At 35.4% G+C, this 20,106-nt stretch overlaps 1 protein-coding gene across 4 annotated transcripts in view; it reads left to right on the plus strand.

Moving 5' to 3' along the window:
- Positions 1-20,106, plus strand: part of ADGRB3 (adhesion G protein-coupled receptor B3) — a 736,713-nt gene that overhangs the window by 2,854 nt on the left and 713,753 nt on the right. For all 4 annotated transcript variants that reach the window (XM_060615856.3, XM_060615857.3, XM_060615855.3 and 1 more), the window contains one exon: positions 394-1,165. In XM_060615856.3, coding sequence (XP_060471839.1) covers positions 409-1,165 — 757 coding nt within the window. In that variant the 5' untranslated portion in view covers positions 394-408. The remainder of the gene's footprint in view (positions 1-393; positions 1,166-20,106) is intronic.

The following is a 20,106-nucleotide window of genomic DNA, read 5'->3' on the forward strand; positions in this document are numbered from 1 at the left end:
TTGTATACATTGCTTAAAAAGATTTCAAAAATTAAAAACTTAGGTTATGATATTATTTAAAAGGTATGTTTTCCTCCTCTTTCAATAGAATCATAATGTACTGGGAGGAAATCCTGGTAGATAAATTACAGCGTTCCTGTTAATAATCTATTAAATATTATTTTTAAAGTGAATGTAGAAAATTTGGTCATTGTGAATGACCACGTGAGGGCGCTGTTCACACAGCCACCGATAATTTCCTAGCATTATAAAATAAAAAATTACCTGCCCTTCTTTTAAAAAGGGTTTTTTACTGAAATCTTGAAAACAGCTGGCTGTAATATTGGAAGGAGTTTCTTTCTTCAATGCGTGTAGACTCCTACTTGCATTTTACTTTCATTGCCATTTTTACAGGCCAAATGACATAGGATGAAGGCTGTTCGTAACCTGCTGATTTATATATTTTCCACCTATCTCCTGGTTATGTTTGGATTTAATGCTGCCCAAGACTTCTGGTGTTCAACTTTGGTGAAGGGAGTCATTTATGGATCGTATTCTGTAAGTGAAATGTTTCCCAAAAACTTTACAAACTGCACTTGGACGCTGGAAAATCCAGATCCAACCAAATATAGCATTTACCTGAAATTTTCCAAAAAGGACCTTAGCTGCTCTAACTTTTCCCTCTTGGCTTATCAGTTTGATCATTTTTCCCATGAAAAAATAAAGGATCTTTTAAGAAAGAATCATTCTATAATGCAACTCTGCGATTCCAAGAATGCTTTCGTTTTTCTACAATATGATAAAAATTTTATTCAGATACGTCGGCTGTTTCCAACTGATTTCCCAGGATTACAGAAAAAAGGGGAAGAAGATCAGAAATCTTTTTTTGAGTTTTTGGTATTGAACAAGGTGAGCCCAAGCCAGTTTGGTTGCCATGTATTATGCACTTGGTTGGAGAGCTGCTTAAAATCAGAAAATGGGAGAACAGAATCATGTGGGATCATGTATACAAAATGCACCTGCCCTCAGCATTTGGGAGAGTGGGGGATCGACGACCAGTCGCTGGTTTTGTTAAATAACGTGGTGTTACCCCTGAATGAGCAGACCGAGGGCTGCCTGACCCAGGAGCTGCAAACCACCCAGGTCTGCAATCTTACCAGGGAGGCCAAGCGACCGCCCAAAGAAGGTAAGTGCCCATCAGAGAGGGAGAGATGGGAGGGAGGGGCGTTTGGAGATGGCAGTAAGATGTGATGTTTCAACACACAGGCTTAATCATTGCTCTTTAACTCTATCATCTTTGGAGTCATTTGGTTTGTGATCTTCACTAATAAAGGTCTCTTAAGCTAATTTTGGGTTTCAACATTTTTGAGACAGGGTGGTGAGGATGGGATAGCTCTCATCAATATGCCCTGGTAGTGTGTCTGGAATATTCAGGAGGAAAGAGAGGCAAAAATGTGGGGCCAGTTAGCCTTGGAGGTTGTTGACGGGGGAGGTTCTTTATTGGCTGCAGCCTCTTGGGGAGACCAAGATATATACAGTCGCGCTCTCTCATGCACACACCTGTGAAATGAATTTGTAGGATTTCTACCTTATGCTAGAGCCCTGCAAAAAAGTAACCTTCACTTCCTCTAGCCTTTGCCCTGTCTCACTGTCTCAAGCAGGACCCCTTTAGTTGTACTGCCCTAAGTTGGGGAAGCAGGACAAAATGGTGACACAAATTCAATAGCAAGTCTGTTTGGACCAAATGACTTTTTGACACCTGAAGACAAGGGTATCCCCCTCCCCCACAGGCCCGATATTAAAAAAAGAAAATGCATTGCACAATAAATCCTGTGTGCTTGCTCTTTCGTGGGTCAAGGAAACCCCACTGGAAGCGCAAACTCTGGGGTCTCCTGGCTGTGAAATCACTTGGAGGCAAGGGTGAAGGGCAGAATTAAAACACATGCTGATCCTGTAAAACATGATAGCCCTCTTGTGTGATTTTTTTTTTTTTTTTTTGCTCTTCTGGGTCCCCTCTTGGTATACATGAGGAGAGTGGGAGCGTGTCAGAGATGAGCTAGATGGAAAAAATAGTGCAACGGAAATGCAGAGGAAAAAGAGAAAGTACAGGAGTGATTTTCAGCTTTCACCCAATCCCCAGTGGGGGAGCTACTGGAGGATTTCAGATTGTGGATTATGTTTAATAACGCAAGAAAGCGGACATATTTTGAGAAAATGACTTTTCCTGTTTGGAAGGTTAACGGATGTGTTCCATTCGTTTGAGGACAGGCTGATACATATTCTCTCTCACTCTCTGATCCTGCAACTAGAGAGTGTGTTGATTTTTTATGCAGGAAATGTTTTCTGATCTCCACAAAGATCCCTGTCTGTGGAAAGGGACAGCCAAGCTCCAGTCCCTCTTTCCTCCCCCTCCCCCAACAGAAGTTGTCTTTGTGGCCAATATAAAATTGACACGTTGTTGGAGAATTTTCTTTAAGAGTAGCCAAGGCTTTGTAAGGGGGGAGGAGGGAGGGAAAGAGAGAAGGGTTTAACTAGCTAAATGCAATTTCTCTGCTGAAAGCAATTTGGGGGCTGGGGATTTATGGAGGAGCAGTGGTACAAGAGGAAAAGATGTGTTAGAAAATAAATGCAGACTAATGGCAATGAGAGAGGGTTGAAAACCTTTTAAGATTTCTACAGGTCAGTGTTTCACTAACAGCTGTGGCTGAAGAAAACAAAGTGGTTTTAAATTACAGGAGTTCTTTTCTCTAGTAAAAATCCCAGAGAAGCACTTGCAACTGCAGGGATGGTATTTAACACCATTTAAAACTAATTAGTGTCCCCTAGAATAAGAAGCTACAGTACACACACAAAATGTGATGCTACAAGCTGGCTAATAAGACAATTATCACCAGAAACTAGTATTTGTTTGTTTGTTTTATTGTTGTTTTAATATAATCCAGAGAATCTGATTTTTCAATGGTTAAATTCCTATCTTGAAACTGACTGCTGATGACAAATGGAAAGTGAAGCCAGTTTTGCAGGCTTTTTTTGGTTAATGTCAGCAAGTGACACAAAGTTGTGTGCACATTAAGCATGATTTTCAGAGATTTTGCTGGTCATGATCATGAGATATGAGTTGAGACAGTGCCGCGATTTATAGAAGTTGGACAAGATAGCCATTTGTTCTGTAAATGAGTAAGAATATGAGTGATTTTAGACATTCGATGTATAAATCATGTGGGAGCACATCTATTTCTTTGGGCTAATTAGCTGGCAAAATGAGAAAGGAATAGCTCCACAGACAAATAAGTGATTGTGTTAAAATTATCATGTTAATAAAACTGAACTAGCAAAAGTTTATATAATAGGGGGCGAATATATGCTGTATCAGTAAAATTGCACAGCCTGTATTCTCTTTATTCTAAATTTGTGTTCTTTAATTGTTTAGGTATTCTGAGTCAGAAAGGTAAGGATAAGTAATTCCTGATGACATAATTGTAGCTGATGCATTTATAAGTAATTCTTATAAAATATATACGGCACTCCTTACCTCATTCAAAGAAGACCTTTTTGGCTATGCTGCGTTGTAGGAAAGGAATGTGAAAATCTGCAGGAATGTGAAAATCTGCAGACTCTTAATTTAGTAAAATTTATACAAATTCTATTAAATCTTAAATATTTTATATAAATGATATATAAAATCTTAGAATTATTTAATATCATTTCAAATAAATTGCCACTTCATGATACTCACAAGGTTAGAGGTTAGCAATTACATATAGTTGTGCTACTCATGTCTAGTTTTATTCCAAAATGTCTTTGCTTTACTTAGTAACATGTAATCCCAGCCTTCGAAATGAGGTTTTAAAAATTCTACTTAGATTTTCTATTAATGTAGGATTTCTATTTTCTATAGAAAAGACTGTCCTGTAAGTCATCAAAGGAATAAATACAAAATTATTCTCCACAGTGTTTTACTTCTCTTTTATTCACTGTAATAAATACTGAAAACCTTGAGTAGAAATCTCTTCCACATTCATTGCATCATAGAAATGGCGCACATTGGACAGAAGAGTCTTTACATGCAGTAGATGCAGTTCTAGGTTGTTTAGTGTGGTGCTGATGGGGATGGTAATGGTGTACCAAATGCTCAATGTTTTGAATGCATCCATTGAAATCACAAAATCATATCTAGTTAGTATTGAGGGAACTATAGGCTCACAGGACTGGAATGTTGATTTTGTTGACATTGGATTTCTACTAAAATGTTTGTTAATAATACACTCATGTACTGAAGAATTTCATAGCCAGAAAACAGCAAGAAGAAAACTATCTCTGTTTTTAGTGACACCAACAATTACAAATGTTATTGTGATTACATTATAGAAGTGAATAATTGGATTGATGCTTTATTAACGTGTTAAATATTAGTACATTTAGGTCTCTTTTAAGATCACGTTTGATATATTTGAGGGTGATAGGTGATTATAGAAACTTAGTTGCCATTCCCCAATTTTTATGTGAAAATTTGAAAACAAAGTAAATCAATAAAATGAAGCCTTTAAAAAATAATGATGTCTTACTTTAGGCAATTTAAAAAAAGACTGTCTATATATAATGTATATAACCTTTTTAAAAGGAAACTCAAGTGACATTGCTGTTTACCTTGTTTTCAGATACTGGCATTTATTCATGAGGTCTTTACTATGTTTTATAGTATATATGTATATACACACACACACACACACACACACACACACACACACACCCCATAGATGATTCTGGACCTCAGAGCTAAAATAGAAAATAGATGTGATATAGGATACTACTTCATACTATGTCACCTAAAATAAGCAATTAAAACAGTTTTGGTGGAAAAATTCTCCACCAGCGTATCTAAATAACATAATAAGCCTTAATGGAACCTTTGTTTCCTACTTACATCAATGGTGCTACTTATGTGAAGGGAAGTTGGGATCCCTGTATAGATTCCAGGAAATCTGAACACACATACTCATTTGTCTCTCCACTCTGCTGTGCTAATCCTTGTTATTCTGTCACTCAAGGGAAGTCTCACTATGTGACTGTGTAAAGTTTAGCCTGGGTTGTGTCTCTAGAGCAATTTGTGTCTCTAGCAGTGTAAGTGTTCTCGTTTCTTTCTACTTTTGCTCTTTTTGTCCTTATTACTGTTCAGCTACCTTTCACCTTCCTCTTTATTGTACTTGGATCTTACTTCCTTTTTAAATGACTGCCATGATCCCACACTCTGTCAGAATGTAGAAAGGCATATTGAGTCCATTGTTCCTTGAACACACAGAGCCTGAAAGTTTGCTCTGCCCCTTGGCTGCATCCCATCGTACTCTGCATGTGCTGTACTTCTGTTCTAGCATTTATCATATTACAGTGTATTTTCCGCTTGTATTTCCATGTCCCACCACTAGATTTGGGAATGCTGCAAGCATAAAGACTGGGTCTTCAGTTGTCAATGACAGTCTTTTTTTTTTTTTTTTTTTTTAATTTTAATTTTGAGAGAGAGAGAGAGAGAGAAAACAAGCAGGGAAGGGGTATAGAGAGAGGGAGACACATAATCCTTGAGCTGTCAGCACAGACCCTGTTGCGGGGTTTGAACCCACGAACCGTGAGATCATGACCTGAGCTGAAGTCGGATGCTTAACCGACTGCGCCACCAAGGTGCCCCTCTATGACAGTCTTAATAGAGCTTCAGTAAATATTGGTTGAAATGAATGTTAAAGGAACAGCAACAAAAAGATCTCAATAGGAAAGATAGTAATACTTTGATTACCATCAAAAGAATAAAAATACATCGTTTGGAGAAAGTGGCCACCTTTTGCTTTTTGTATGTTTAGGGGAAGATGGCTACCTTTTATATAATTTCCAATTCCATTAATGAATTATTTATATCAGCTTCTGATCTCAAAATATTATTTAATAACATTTTTAAAAACAACTAAAGAATGGAATCATTAAGAAATACTCTTAATTATATATATGTGTAAATATATATTAAAAGATTCATGATCCATATAACTTTCTTTACATGACTATCTACAAAAGAAAATTGGCCAGGTTCTGTCTGTTTAACTGTCTTCATTTCTCTCTATGTTCTTTCTTCTGGCTCTTGCATTACTTCTACAGTAATGACATTTCCCAAATCCTTTCTTGCACAGTTTGAAGACAAACATGCAACATCTTTCCAAGAAAGATGAAAAGAGTATTTGTATGTCAAGTTTAGTGCTTCTGTTATTTACTCCTGTTTAATAATCTGTAAATGTAGTAATAGTAGAATACTAGTAAAATTGTAGGCCTGATTAAGTAAAGTGCCATAATTCTTACTTCTGCCATTTTAGAATCTTGACAATTTAGGAAGTAGCTCACACCTATAATATTTAATGAAAGAAAATTCCATTATATGGCAACATATTTTTTGTAGACAAATTCAAATATTAACATGAAAATTTGTGTCTGTACACATATGTCCCATTCATTCACACATTTGCCAAGATGTATGTTTCAGTGGGTTTTTATGATAGCTGTAGATAAATGTACTGTAGGTTAGTTTTCTTCCAAAATAGACAAGGGAATTTTACTTTACTTAGAGTTCAGCTTTATGCACTACTTTGACTTCATTTCCCAATAGAAGCAATTTTATTGTTAAACTGAATGCTTTTATAAAATATAGCATTGTTTAGAATCACTCTGGTATATATTATCTAAAGCCATCTGGCCATTGGGTCTGAAATCATTGTTCATTCAAAACTAAATTTTTCTTACTTTCTCAAAATAACATTGCTGGGTTTTAAATTTTATTTTAATGTCTATTTTTGAGAGAGAGACAGAGAACCAGCAGCAGAGGGGCAGAGAGAGAGGGAGACACAGAATCAGAAGCAGGCTCCAAGCTCTGAGCTGTCAGCACAGAGCCCCATGCGGGGCTCAAACCCATGAACTGTGAGATCATGACCTGAGCTGAAGTTGGGCTCTCAACCAACTGAGCCACCCAGGTGCCCTAATTAAAATCCTGAATTAGAGAGAGCTGAGTTTGAATCTTTTCTTCTACATTTTAACTGTATTGCTCTGTATTACTACTTTCCCCTTCTCAGATTAGGTTAGTCATGCTTATTTTTCAAGGTACAGGAGAACAGGAAATGACATCATGTATTGAATTTTAAAAACCTAATAAAATTAATGGCTTGGAATATTTTAGTTCCTGTCAGCCCTGTGGAGGTTTCTTCCCAAATCAATTAACTAATAAAAATCAGAGAGGTATGCAATTTTTCTAAGTATATCACTTCATTGAAATGAAAGGTATATTTTAGTGTAAGGTACACTTGAGACCCTAGAGTGACTCAGCTGCCTTGGAGCATCTGACAAGTGACTGAGCTTGACTCATCAATCTTCTGTAGTAGAGTGTTGAATTAAATGAGACTGCACATGTAAAAACACTTTAGTCCATTGCTCAAGTTACATTAGGCCCTCCATTCAGTTTTTGAATGTCTTTTTTATTCTTATCTTTTGGCTATAAATGATAGAGAATTGATAATAAATAATGAAACAGATTGCCATTTAATTATTTGAACTTGTTTAGGAATTTAGGGCATTTAACAAAGGATCATTAAGCATCTTGAATGTATGTCTATTTTGTATTAGTTACAGAAAAGGTAGCATCTCAGTACCTATGTGTTGATGGAGGCATGACTAATACATCAAATAGATCAAACTAGTGGTGTGTGAGTCATCCTAGGCCTAGGAAGATGTCCTTTGGATATCATTGCCGATAGCCTGCAAATCCATTTAAATTAAACAGTTTCATGATTATTTTGCTCTTTGCTGTGTTATGCAAAATTAAGTTCATGTTTTAAAATGTATGCTGAACAGAAATTATCTTGAAATATTAGTCCATATTAAACCATTTGGAAAAAAGTAGGACTATTTTGTATTTTTTTCCACTGGATTATGATCACATACCAGTAAATTCCAGGTTTTTCCCCCAAAGGCTTGTATACTGAGATATTGAAAAGAAAACAAAACTCTTTAGTACTTATTTAAAGATTCTGATATTTTCTTAAAGGAAAATTACAAAATGTCATCTATAAGACTTCATAAAATACTAAGTGCTCTGTGTTCAATTATCTTTCGTCTATCATTCAGGAATTTTGCTCACTTGCAGAGAATAACCTAGCTATCTATCTGCTAAAGGTTAGTAAGTAATGTATTTCTACTGTACACAGTATAATAAATAACATTCACGATGAATACATTAATATGGAGCTGTTTCTCTCAAAATTAATTAGGTAAATAGGAGTCTTTTCTGAAATCTGATGCTTGCTGATAAAGCATTTTCTCCATAGCCACATTGGTCCCCATCACATAATCATTAATGCTTAGAACATGTTATAAAATATTAAGGTAAAATGGTTATTGTTTGGTTTCTACCATGTTAAATGAAATAATTTACCTGGATATTATCAGATTATTTTTCCTAGATAATAAGTTTCTGGGGAGCGTTGTTTGGGAAAACAGAACGAATATATGCATGGAAAAGACATTAGAACACTGACAGAACCAGATTTTAATACAGTTGACCTTTGAATACCAAGGGATTTGAGGACACAGTTGAAAATCTGTGTATAACTTTTGACTCTCCCAAAACTTAGCTACTAATAGTCTGTTATTCACAGGAAGCCTTACCGATTACATAAACAGTTGTCTTACACATTGTGTGTGTGTGTGTGTGTGTGTGTGTGTATGTGTATGTATTGTGTGTATGTGTATATATATATGTGTGTGTGTATGTATATATACTATATTCTTACATAAACAATGGATTAACATGTTTTGTTTATGTATATGTGTATATATATATGTGTATATATATATATATACACATACTATATTCTGAAAGCAAGCTAGAAAAAAGAAAATGTTATTCAAGAAAATCATGAGAGAATACATTTATAATACTGTAATATATTTATATAAAAAATCTGTACATAAGTGGACTCGTACAATTCAAGCCCATGTTGTTCAAGGGTCGGCTGATTTAGAATGCAACTTAAATGTGCTTAAGCAGAATAAAAAGCATTAAAATAGTTGGGGAATCAACCAGAGAAGGCTACATTGATGAAATTACTTTTTAGCAATAAATATGTTAAGGTGATAGAAATATCACAGAAATATTATCTTGCCTGGGTAATTTATACTGGGTGGGTATTATAAAGTTTTTCTTTCATGATATTTCTGCTGTTCCTCCCTTTTAAGGTAATTTTTAAACTTCTGATAATTTTTAAACATTAATTTCTATGCTTGCATATCTAAACAATAATTTGTTCTCCAATAAACATTATTAAAGAGAAGCTTTACTTACATATCACTCCTCAGAAAATAAGTAAAGCATTATAATAAGCAATTTATAAATTTAAAGAAGATAGTAACATGTAACATTGAGAAAATGCTTTCCAGTTTGCCAAGCTCTGTTGCATATATTATTTTATTTGGGGAATAATTGTGTGAAGCACATATTCTTTGCCCCATTGATATGTGTTGGTATATAGAACACCTTAAAAACTGGTTTTTCATTCTCTAAAAATCTTAATACAAATTGGTTCAAATGAAAAACTAGAGAATTTATGAGCTATGGGTTTTCTCAGTGTTTCTGGAGTGCTTGAATGTGAATCACAAATTCTCAGATATATGAGGGACTTTAGGCATTATATAGTCCCAATCTTAACCTGATTAATGGATTCCCAATATGCAAACATATTATGGGAACATTATTTCAGCTGAACTTAAATCTTCTTGGAATTTACATTTAATACCATTTCTATAACATAACAGAGGCACAGTCACTTAGGACTGTTTGATAGTTCTACTGTTTGATATATAGATATCTATATATATATCTATAGATATACAGGACAATAATCGGAGTATACTTCGCTATACTACTTAATACAGAGTAGTGTTTGCAAATTAAAGCTTTCATTCATTAGATTTTTGTTCTGTTTGGTATATATTATGTAAACAATGTGGTGTTGATCTCAAAAAATGATTTTCAGTATAAGCTCATTACGTTAAAGAGCAGTGTGTTTAAAGTTGAGTCTGTCTGGATTTACTAAGATGATTTAGCAATATCTATATTGGATTTTCATTTCATTATCATTTTCTAGGGAAATCTCTGTTTTTTGTTTGTTTGTTTTTAAGAAATAGCCTATCTTACATTTTTAGTTATTTATGCTACATTGAGAAATAGTGTTGAGGGTAGGAAAAGAGAGAGGGTAGCGTTCCCTCTTCCCGTTGAAAGTCACAGCTTCAGTCAGGTAGGCTTACCCTTTGAGCTCTGGCAGCCACTCTCTCTTCTCAGCTTTTTAGCCTGTGGTGTAGTAATGGCTCCCCGTTGTTTCTACCCCTGAGTGCTATACTCCCTCTCTCTCTGGTTTCTCCAAGCACTATCCATGCCTTACTGTCTTTGCAAATTATCTTAATTAAGGACACTATCTGTTTCTTACTGGAACTCTGACTAGTATAGGGGTGTATAATTTTAGTGGTGAAGTGATTTCTGATTTCTTAAAAAAAATTTTTTAATGTTTTTATTTTTGAAGGAGAGAGACACAGAGCATGAGCAGGGGAGGAGCAGAGAGAGAGGGAGACACAGAATTTGAAGCAGGCCCCAGGCTCTAAGCTGTCAGCACAGAGCCCGATGCGGGGCTCGAACTCACACACTGTGAGATCATGACCTGAGCTGAAGTCAGGCGCGACTGAGCCACCCAGGCGCCCCAGTGATTTCTGATTTCTTATGAGATTGGTTAGAAACCAACATTTAAAGTTTCGATCCTTTATTTATTCACTTGTTAATTAACTAATTCAATCCTTTTATTGTGCTAAAGATCTTACATAATTATTAGCCTTTTTGTAGATTAGCTTATAGACCAGCCCAAGTAAACAGGGAAATAAATAATAAGAAGAATTTAAACAATTGAGGGGCTCCTGGGTAGCTCAGTCGGTTAAGCATCCAACTCTTGGTTTCAGCTCAGGTCATGATGTTGCAGTTCATGAGTTTGAGCTCCACATCAGGCTCTGTGCTAACAGAATGGACTCTGCTTGGGATTCTCTCTCTCCTCTCTCTGCCCCTCCCCTGATCATACATACTCTCTCTCTCTCTCTCAAAATAAATACACTTAAAAGAATATAGGTATTAAAAAAAGAAGTGAGTTAATGAAAATTAAAATCAGTTGGCCATATTTTTTTTTAGCTTAGTTGAAATGGCATTTTTTACACTTAAATTTAGGCTCCATTGAATTTAGGCTCTCGAAATGTTTTTATATATTTACTTGTTGGTTTGTTGATTGCTTAGCTAATTCTTAAACTACATAATATATATACATTCATATACATCCTGTATGCATTTTCAGTGTTGGTGTGACTTGAGAACATTTAAACTGGCCTGAGTATTCAAAAAAGTTTTGTGAATTGATAATTAAAAACAAGTAACTTCAGAGCTCCCATATAAAACTTAAAAAATACTGACAGATTAAGATTTTGCTCTAATTTTATATCATTATGATGTAAATGGAAGTGGAAATGATGGAAAATGTAAAATGAAAATAGAATTTCAGTTGCTAACTAATCCAAGTTTCATTTTGCCTATTGATTTCATTATCCCTCTCAAAGCAAACCAAGAAGAAAACACACAAAAAGCATTTTTTTCTTTCTTTGTTTCATTACAAAAAATGGATTGAGGCAGCTAAGTTTGCCCTTGTAGTCTCATCTAAGAATTATAGTTTTTTACTTTTACTCTGTGTTAGTCTTTTTGTTGCCTTTCACGTCAAAGAAGGATCCCAAGAGGGGAAAAAAGAAGTAATTTCCAAAAATTATGTGCCAACAATTATGTTGAAACAGAGCTTTATGATTTTTCTGAATAAATAATACATAACAAATATTTATTGTATACTGGATGCTTTTGGAAATGTTTCTTCTTTTGTAGCTGTTCATAATAATTGTAATGTGAAAAAGGGCACCTTGGGAAGAGAAAAATCTGTTTACTTTATGTAATCTTTCTTCATAAATCTGGCAAACTTTCAAAGATCTGCTTCTGCCCTGTAGGCTGAGAAATTTGAATTTACTTTGGCTTCTCAGAGAGGTCAGCTTTCTTTATAGATATGTCAGGCTGTGGTCAGCTCTCTTTGGCTGGCCTTGGTTTTTGTAACTTATAGGGCAAACAGTATGTATTTTTTAATACATGTGCCTGAGAAATTAATCAAGCACACTGACTTTTTTTTTTAATTTCTCAATAGGCTTTACTTTCAAATATGATGAAGTAAATAGCTGCGAAGCTTCGTTGTCCATTTGCATAACAGAGAACATTTTAATCCTTTTGTGTAATATATTAAAATTTTTAAAATTTAAAACATTTTAAAAACCTATGGCTTTTTTCTGTTTTAGTGATTCCCTGGAATTTTCTGATGACCATATTTTGGTGTTCAACTGGTGATAAGGGCATAAATGAGTTCCAGGCATAATAAATATGTGTGCTTGCCTCTGGCCTCTGCGTCAGGAGACCACAGAAACCACAGAAATGAAACAGAGAGAGTTTGGAAGCAGAATAGAAAGAAGTTGACCCACCAAGTAGTAAGAACTGATAAAGGTGAAAGAAACAAGTACATGTAGTCTGTGAATTAATACAACCTTTTTTTCCCCCCTAGAACTGGAACATTTTTTCTAAATAAAAGCCAATATATAAAAATGATTTAAAAAAATGGAGCTGTTTTGTTTGAAGTGGACAGGAGGCCTAGAACCCTGCCTAATCAGTCTCCTTTCTTTCTGTGTTGGCCCCAGAAGCAATTCTGCTTTAAAAACGCACTATAGGGGCGCCTGGGTGGCTCAGTCGGTTAAGCATCCTACTTCAGCTCAGGTCATGATCTCACGGTCTGTGAGTTCGAGCCCCGCGTCAGGCTCTGTGCTGACAGCTCGGAGCCTGGAGCCTGTTTCGGATTCTGTGTCTCTCTCTCTGACCCTCCCCTGTTCATGCTCTGTCTCTCTCTGTCTCAAAAATAAATAAACGTTAAAAAAAAACATTAAAAAAAACGCACTATAGAACTATAAATTTTAGAAGTCTCTATATAGAACCACACGTGAGAAATTAATGGTGGAAACTTTCTTCCTCCGAGAAACTATAAATTTTTAGTGTTTTAGTCACTAAGAATGTGTAAGAGCTATCATTTTTTTTTTTTTACTGAATTTTGCTTAAAACAAAATTTATAATTTGTCTAGGATCCATATGTCTATGGCCCATTTATCTGTGCTTAATTTTTCTCTATCCCCTGCTGTTCCCTGTCAACCTGGTAAAGTTTGCCTGGGCCAAACCAAACCTCAGGCAGGCCCTCAGCCTATTCCCTCATGCCTTTTAGACATCTTTGATGCTTTGTGGGGAGTGTCTTATAAATGGACTCTGTTATTTTTCTGCCATGCCTCATCCAATCTGATGGTCATTTACTCAATCTTCTGCCAGCTGTTAGTGTCTCTGCCTTTGCTTTGCAGAGACCTTGGTGTAATAAAGCCATGCTGTGTTTGACTAAAGGTGAGATTCCCCACCCTTTCTCTTCTTTCTGTCACACTCTTTGTATGATGCCTTTTTAGTGCCTATCATGTAAACATTCTTTTCAGAGTTTCTCTGGAATGAGTTAGTCCTGTGGCTCCAAGTAGGACCTCAGGATGAATGCCACAGTTCTTCATTTTTCTTTCTGGTCATCCAGATTCCAAACCTCTTCTATTGAAGGTTCCCAACCCTCCTGCAAATTTGCTTATTCCAATTATGCATGCCTCTTGCTCACATTCTAGTTTGCCTAGATAAAAATGAATATTATTTTAAAATTCTTTTGTATCTTTAACTTTAATTGATAAGTATTCAGAAGCCCCAATTTTAAATCTGTATCAGTGTAATACATTTGGTGCTATTCATTCTGACACTCTTATTGTTTTGTGAATCCCTAAATAGTTCAGTTGCAAACTCTAACTTCTTGGAATAAACTAAAGATACTGGGATAGTGAAAATTATTTTGAGTTCCTTTGATTGTTCACATATAATGGATATCCATAACTGAAAATAGCTTATATTAAAATCTTTTTTTAAAATTTCTTTTAATGTTTATTTATTTTTGAGGGAGTGAGAGAGAGAGTGCACACTAGCAGAGGAGGAGCAGACAGAGAGGGAGACACAGAATCTGAAGCAGGCTCCAGGCTCTGAGCTGTCAGCTTGGAGCCTGATGTGGGGCTTGAACTCAGAAACTGTGAGATCATGACCTGAACTGAAGTCAGACACTTAACCGACTGAGCCACCCAGGTGCCCTGAAAACAGCTTATTAAAACAACCAGTTTATTAGCTTTGACATTCTATAGATATGAGTGGATAATTGAAATGTTATTAAGGCTCTTCATAATTCCAGCCTTCTACCGTCCTGGGCACATAAGGAATCATGTTCCTGGCCCACTTGTGTTTTGGTGGAAAAGGGCACAAAAGTCTCTTTACTTCTGGCATGGAGACCTGTACTTAGAGAGAAGAGGCACCCTTGTCATCATCCTGATTCCTTGAATGTCTAAAATGAGAGGAGGCCCCTGCCTTTGCCCTTGCTGATCTGTGATTGTCGTGAAGCACAAGCAAGTAAGAACTTTTTCTGTTATGAGACACTGGGAATTTGGGGTTTGTCTTTGTTACTACAGCCTAAGATAACATATATAACTGATGCAATGTCCAGTTAGGATAGGGGAGTAGTTGTGCTGATTGGTGTTGCTAAAAGGTAATTAGGCACATTGGTGACATATGTTGTAATTCAAATGTAATGACATGGTGGCCATGTCTGTCAGTGATATTTTGAGAGGAAGAACTCACCTGCATATTCCACAATGTACCCTGGGCAGCTGTATTTGAATTTATTGCTGGTAACAATATGGAATTCATTTTAGGTATTATTTATCAATATGTTACTGTTTTAGCCTAATTTAACCTAATTATGTGTTAGCCTAATTAAAATTAATACTAAAATAACTCCAATAATTGTAAATTTATATTATAAGAGACCATTCTTTCAGTATTCATCTGAAAAGTTGTTAGGTTTGGGGCGCCTGGGTGGTTGAGTTGGTTGCTCAGTTGAGTTGGTTGGATTTTGGATCAGGTCATGCATGATCTCATGGTTCTTGATTCGAGCCCCACATTGGGCTCCATGCTGACAGTATGGAGTCTGCTTGGGATTCTCTCTCTATCCCTGTGTCCCTTCCCCACTCTCTCTCAAAATAAATAAATGTAAAAAAAAGTCATTTAGAAAAAAATTAGAAGTTCTTAGGTTTTTTTTTACATTTTCAAACATACCCAGATTGAAGAGGGTATTGTGGTCTTTTGCTGAGTCATAATTATCATAGAACTAAGTAGAAAGAATTCATGTTAGCATGGTAGTTCTTGATGAAAAGTAAAAACTTGTCCTGCTGTCTGCCCCTTCCTCCTTTCCTCCCTTCTTTTTCCCTTCCTCCGGGTTTTTCTCTTCCTCCTATGTTACTTTTATTTTTTCAGATACATAAACTATGATTTATATATGTTGATCTAGATTCGTCACTGCAATAATTTGCACAGACTCTGCTATCGATATATGTGTTGGTGTTTTCGGTAAAAACAAATATTTCTGTGGTAGTTGATAGGGAGCTTGTAATCACTTAGTAAGCACGGCTTCATTAATCTTAACAATTTTCTTGCGAGTTTAATTACGGAGCAATAATTAACCTTCCCTTTGGGTAGGTGGGTTTTGTCACATTGAGAAGTATCCTTACAGGAGACAGGAGAGGAAAAGTAGGCTGCTGTGAGTTCCTTAGTGGGGAGTGAAGAGTTCTTCCCAGTATTAGTGTGCACAGGCAAGTTTTGCTCTACTGCTCTGCTGTGCCTTACATTATTTTTCTGGCTTTTCCATTCTCAAGAAGTTTGGATTATGGTATGCTCATTAATTATAAGAGACGCACTTCAGGATTCAAAGAGGGGTATAGAAGCCATTGAGCAACTGAGAAATTAAAACAGAAGCAAAACAAAAGCTTTCTGTTTTCTTTTTTTCAATCATATATTATGCTGTGAAGAAAATCCAGGGATGAAGTGAATTGTCCATTCACTTCCCACGTTTACGTTGATATGTAGCACACACACATACACGTACTCACTTATACATGAATTTATGATATTCAGTGATCACATGGCATTAAATGATCACAAGCATTGTATATATTATATTTGAAAAGATAAACATTTTTCAGTAGTTTGAGAATATATTGCCCCTTCAGCTACATTTACTAACTAAATATGTACTGAATATAAATCTAGCTACATTGACTCATATGAAGATCAATGGAATGATACGAAATAAAAATACCTTTTGCAGGGACACCTGGGTGGCTCAGTCGGTTAGGTGTCCAGACTCTTGATTTTGGTTCAGATCATGATCTCACAGTTAGTAAGATAGAGCCCTGCATCAGGCTCTGTGCTATTAGCACAGATTCTCTCTCTTCTTCCTGTCTCTGCCCTTTGCCCGCACGTACAAGTGCACACTCTGTCTCAAATAAACAAATAAACTTAAAAAATTTCTTAAAAAAATACCTTTGCAATGGAAGCTTTAAACTTTAATCTGTTCAAAAATCCAGTTGGAGTGTTTTTAATAAATACATTGAGAGCAGTATTCTGTGGATCTTGGATATCAGAAATTAAAGTTTTACTTAGGATTTAAGAGTAAATGATTTGCCAAGCAGGTTTATAAAGTTAAAAACAAATGTCAAATTCAAACGTAAATGATTTCCTTTTACATTTCTGAAAATTCACGTGCATCATGTTATAACAAATTAATATTCTTTTAAATTCTCTTTACTCAGTTTTTATTTTCTTCCTCTGTGACTTTGTTACCTACTATGTCCCGCCCATCCTACAACCATAAATTCAGTTTCAAATTTTAGGTATTTCCTCATAGAAGGTAGTTTCATAGTGGTTGGGTCAGACCTCCTGAGTTCAGATCCCATTTTCTCTGCTTTTGACTTTGTTGTCCTGAGAATATTACATACTTCTCTCACCCTCGGTTTCTTTGTCTGTGAAGAGATGATTATTATGGCGAGATGACTGAGCGCTTGAATGAGGTAATTAATGTAAAATACTGAGTGTGATATTTGGACTGTGTAGTAGTGACTCAGTAAATGTTAACTTGCATTAATTGGACAGTTTTGGAACCCTTTACTGCATTAGGTTTCTTTAATACAACAAATAAAATTTTGATTCATGATAAAAAGTAATCCATTTATTTCATTGACCTCAGAGAAATGAAAATGCCTTCTGGATCATTTAGTCTCTAGAAATGTACAGTGTCTTTAATCCTTTATTCCCTCTGAATACTCATGTTCCTGAGAAAAACAGTCTGAGTTAAGCTACCATGTCTGTTTTCCTTTACTCCTCATTTTAAAAATGAACCACTTTGTTCACAACATCATCACTTTTCCTTTTAACATGGACTGGTCAGTGATATTTACAGATTGTCTGACAAAGGGTAATTCCTCAACTGACTTTTTCCTAAAGACCCGATCCACATTAATCAGAAAGCAGTGTTGATTTTTGTCCTCCTAAGCAACTTCATCTTCTGGATATTTTCCTGAAAATATTTATATCCCTTTCGTCTAGTCCTTTCTCTATAATATTATGGTTTAAATGAATTTACATTTTATTGGTAAGTCAAGTTGAAGTCTATATTCTGATTTCTCTCTTAAGGATTGATATACACATTAAAATGAAACAAAGTATAATTTGTCTTGGCCTGCAGCGAATCCCTTTTTCCTTCTAAGCAGTCTCAGATCTCCTGGAAAAATGCCTTACTTGTTGCTTGCTTTTTAAACATTTGTTTTAAGGCCCAATATAAGAACATATCAATGAAATAGAAATCCAGACTATGTATTTCAAAGATCATACTTTTTTTTACTTTCAGTTTTATCAAACTTTTACTTTTGCCATTACAAATGAGAATTAACAATGTGACATTAGATTTTCTAGAGTTCTTTGTGTCTGACGAGCACTTAGATCAGAAGACTAACTGCCTTCTGGAGGAGATTTGCCATTACTGTCTGAGTAACTTCAGACAAGTCATGTCATCTCTAGGGAGAGCTTCAGTTTTCTTGCATGTAAGAATGAAAATGGCTGTCTGAAACTCCCAGGATTGCATGGAGAGCAAAACTACTCTACATGAAGGCCATTTAGAAAAGGGGCAGCAGCCTCCAAAAATGTTGTTATTACTGTCAGCGGTAACTTGTAAAACTGATTAGGTCTATCAGTTTACTTCATTGACATGTACATATGTGAAATAATGGTCCTGTCCTATGATGATAAATATCACAAATTGTTGGATAGATTGTTGGGCTTGATATTTTTAGGTAAGATTGTGATATTCCATCCTTGGGAAAATGCTCTATTCCTTTGGTTTTTCTTTTTTCTTTTCTTTTCTTTTCTTTTCTTTTCTTTTCTTTTCTTTTCTTTTCTTTTCTGTATCAGTGGAAGCAATAACAAGTTTCATCTTCACCTTCAAACATTTCAGTTTGATTCCCTGCCCTGCATTCCGCTAGCTTTATGACCTTTGGCAGTTTGCTCATGTTTATGAACCACATTTTGTGCATCTGTAAAATAGACATCATCTCTATGCTATTTTTTTAAATGTAGTCTGTACAGAAAACAATATTAGGACTAAGGGGTGAATAGAGTGGGAGTGGTTATTCTCTTAATTCAGCTTAAGTAATTGAAAGCAGTAAGTTTTAGATTGCCCAAAGTAAATTAAAGTATGACTTCAGTTGTATTCAGCTCTAGCTTTCCTCATCTGTAAATGAAAGTTAGAAATACAGTGAATCATTTCATAGTAAGATTCCACTCTTATGTCAATCAGAGAAACAATCTGAAAATACACACATCTTTTCTTCCCTTCTGTTTCTTTGTAAAGTCAAGTGTTAGCATTAGAGGAGAATGAATACAGATAAACGCTGGCCAAAAAGAAACTGGGATAAATTATAATCTTACAGAACTACTTTATTTTCCTCTAGGGGGCAAAGGCTACATATAAATAAGGGTTTCTGTGCCATATCAAGTAGTGAAAAGCTAAATGTATTAATCTTGAAGGAATACAAATTAGGTAAAATTTGCATCATGTAAAATATGGAAACATGTTAATAGAGCTTATTTATTTCATGGAGTGTTTTTGTATCTGTTCTAAAAGACTACAGATTGGAATTTATCCTTTATAGGTCATAGGTGGGTATGTTTCAGAGGACCAATGAATTCTAGCAGCCAGCCGTGCAATAGTTCTGATGGGATTACTCATCAGATTTAGTAGGTAAAATGCCTGCAGGTTACTTTCTACTTAGAATAATTCATCAACTTATGAAGAGTTTTGACAAAACTAACACTTGGTAAACACTTTTAAAAACACTCAGTGTTGTGCTTTTCACCAAATATAGCAGAATTAATAGGTGGAACGATATTCAGATTTTTTAAGAGAAACTTTGCCTAATTTGACTTGTATCAGCCTAAATATTTATTTTGACTTATAGCTTTCTACAACTGGCATAGAACAATTTAACCCCTAATGTTATAAACTTTTCTGTTAACCTAATATTGGTGGGGAATGGCTACTTTAGAAATCCATTAATAGAAATTTACCACAGATGGTGGATATTGCTGTGAGCAATTGTATAAGGAAGTCACTTAGCAAGGGAGGCTGAGTGATAAGGCCCAGTATCACATTGAGAAGGGGAAGAGCTGAATTTGAGTCCTCTTAATCCTAACACTATACCACCACTCTGTAAAGGTAAATTCAGTCTAATATTTTTCAGTAATTCAAATGGTGCTTAACTCATGCAATCCTTTGTAACTGCAAGATGGTTTAAAGGAGTGTAAAGGTTTATTTTAAACTCTCCAAAATACATTTCCTTATGTGTACTTAGTACTGTTAATGCTCCTTCCAACTCTTAGTCTTTTCCAAACTGTAGCCTGTGTGTATGTAGATCCTCACTAATAAAGGAGCTTTCTTCTTTAACCAAGTCCATTATTCAAGACCTCTTCAATCTAATCTTTCCCAGGGAATTTCC

The sequence above is a fragment of the Panthera onca genome, chromosome B2 (assembly GCF_046562875.1).
Source record: "Panthera onca isolate mPanOnc1 chromosome B2, mPanOnc1 haplotype 2, whole genome shotgun sequence".
In the NCBI taxonomy this organism is placed as follows: Eukaryota; Metazoa; Chordata; class Mammalia; order Carnivora; family Felidae; genus Panthera; species Panthera onca.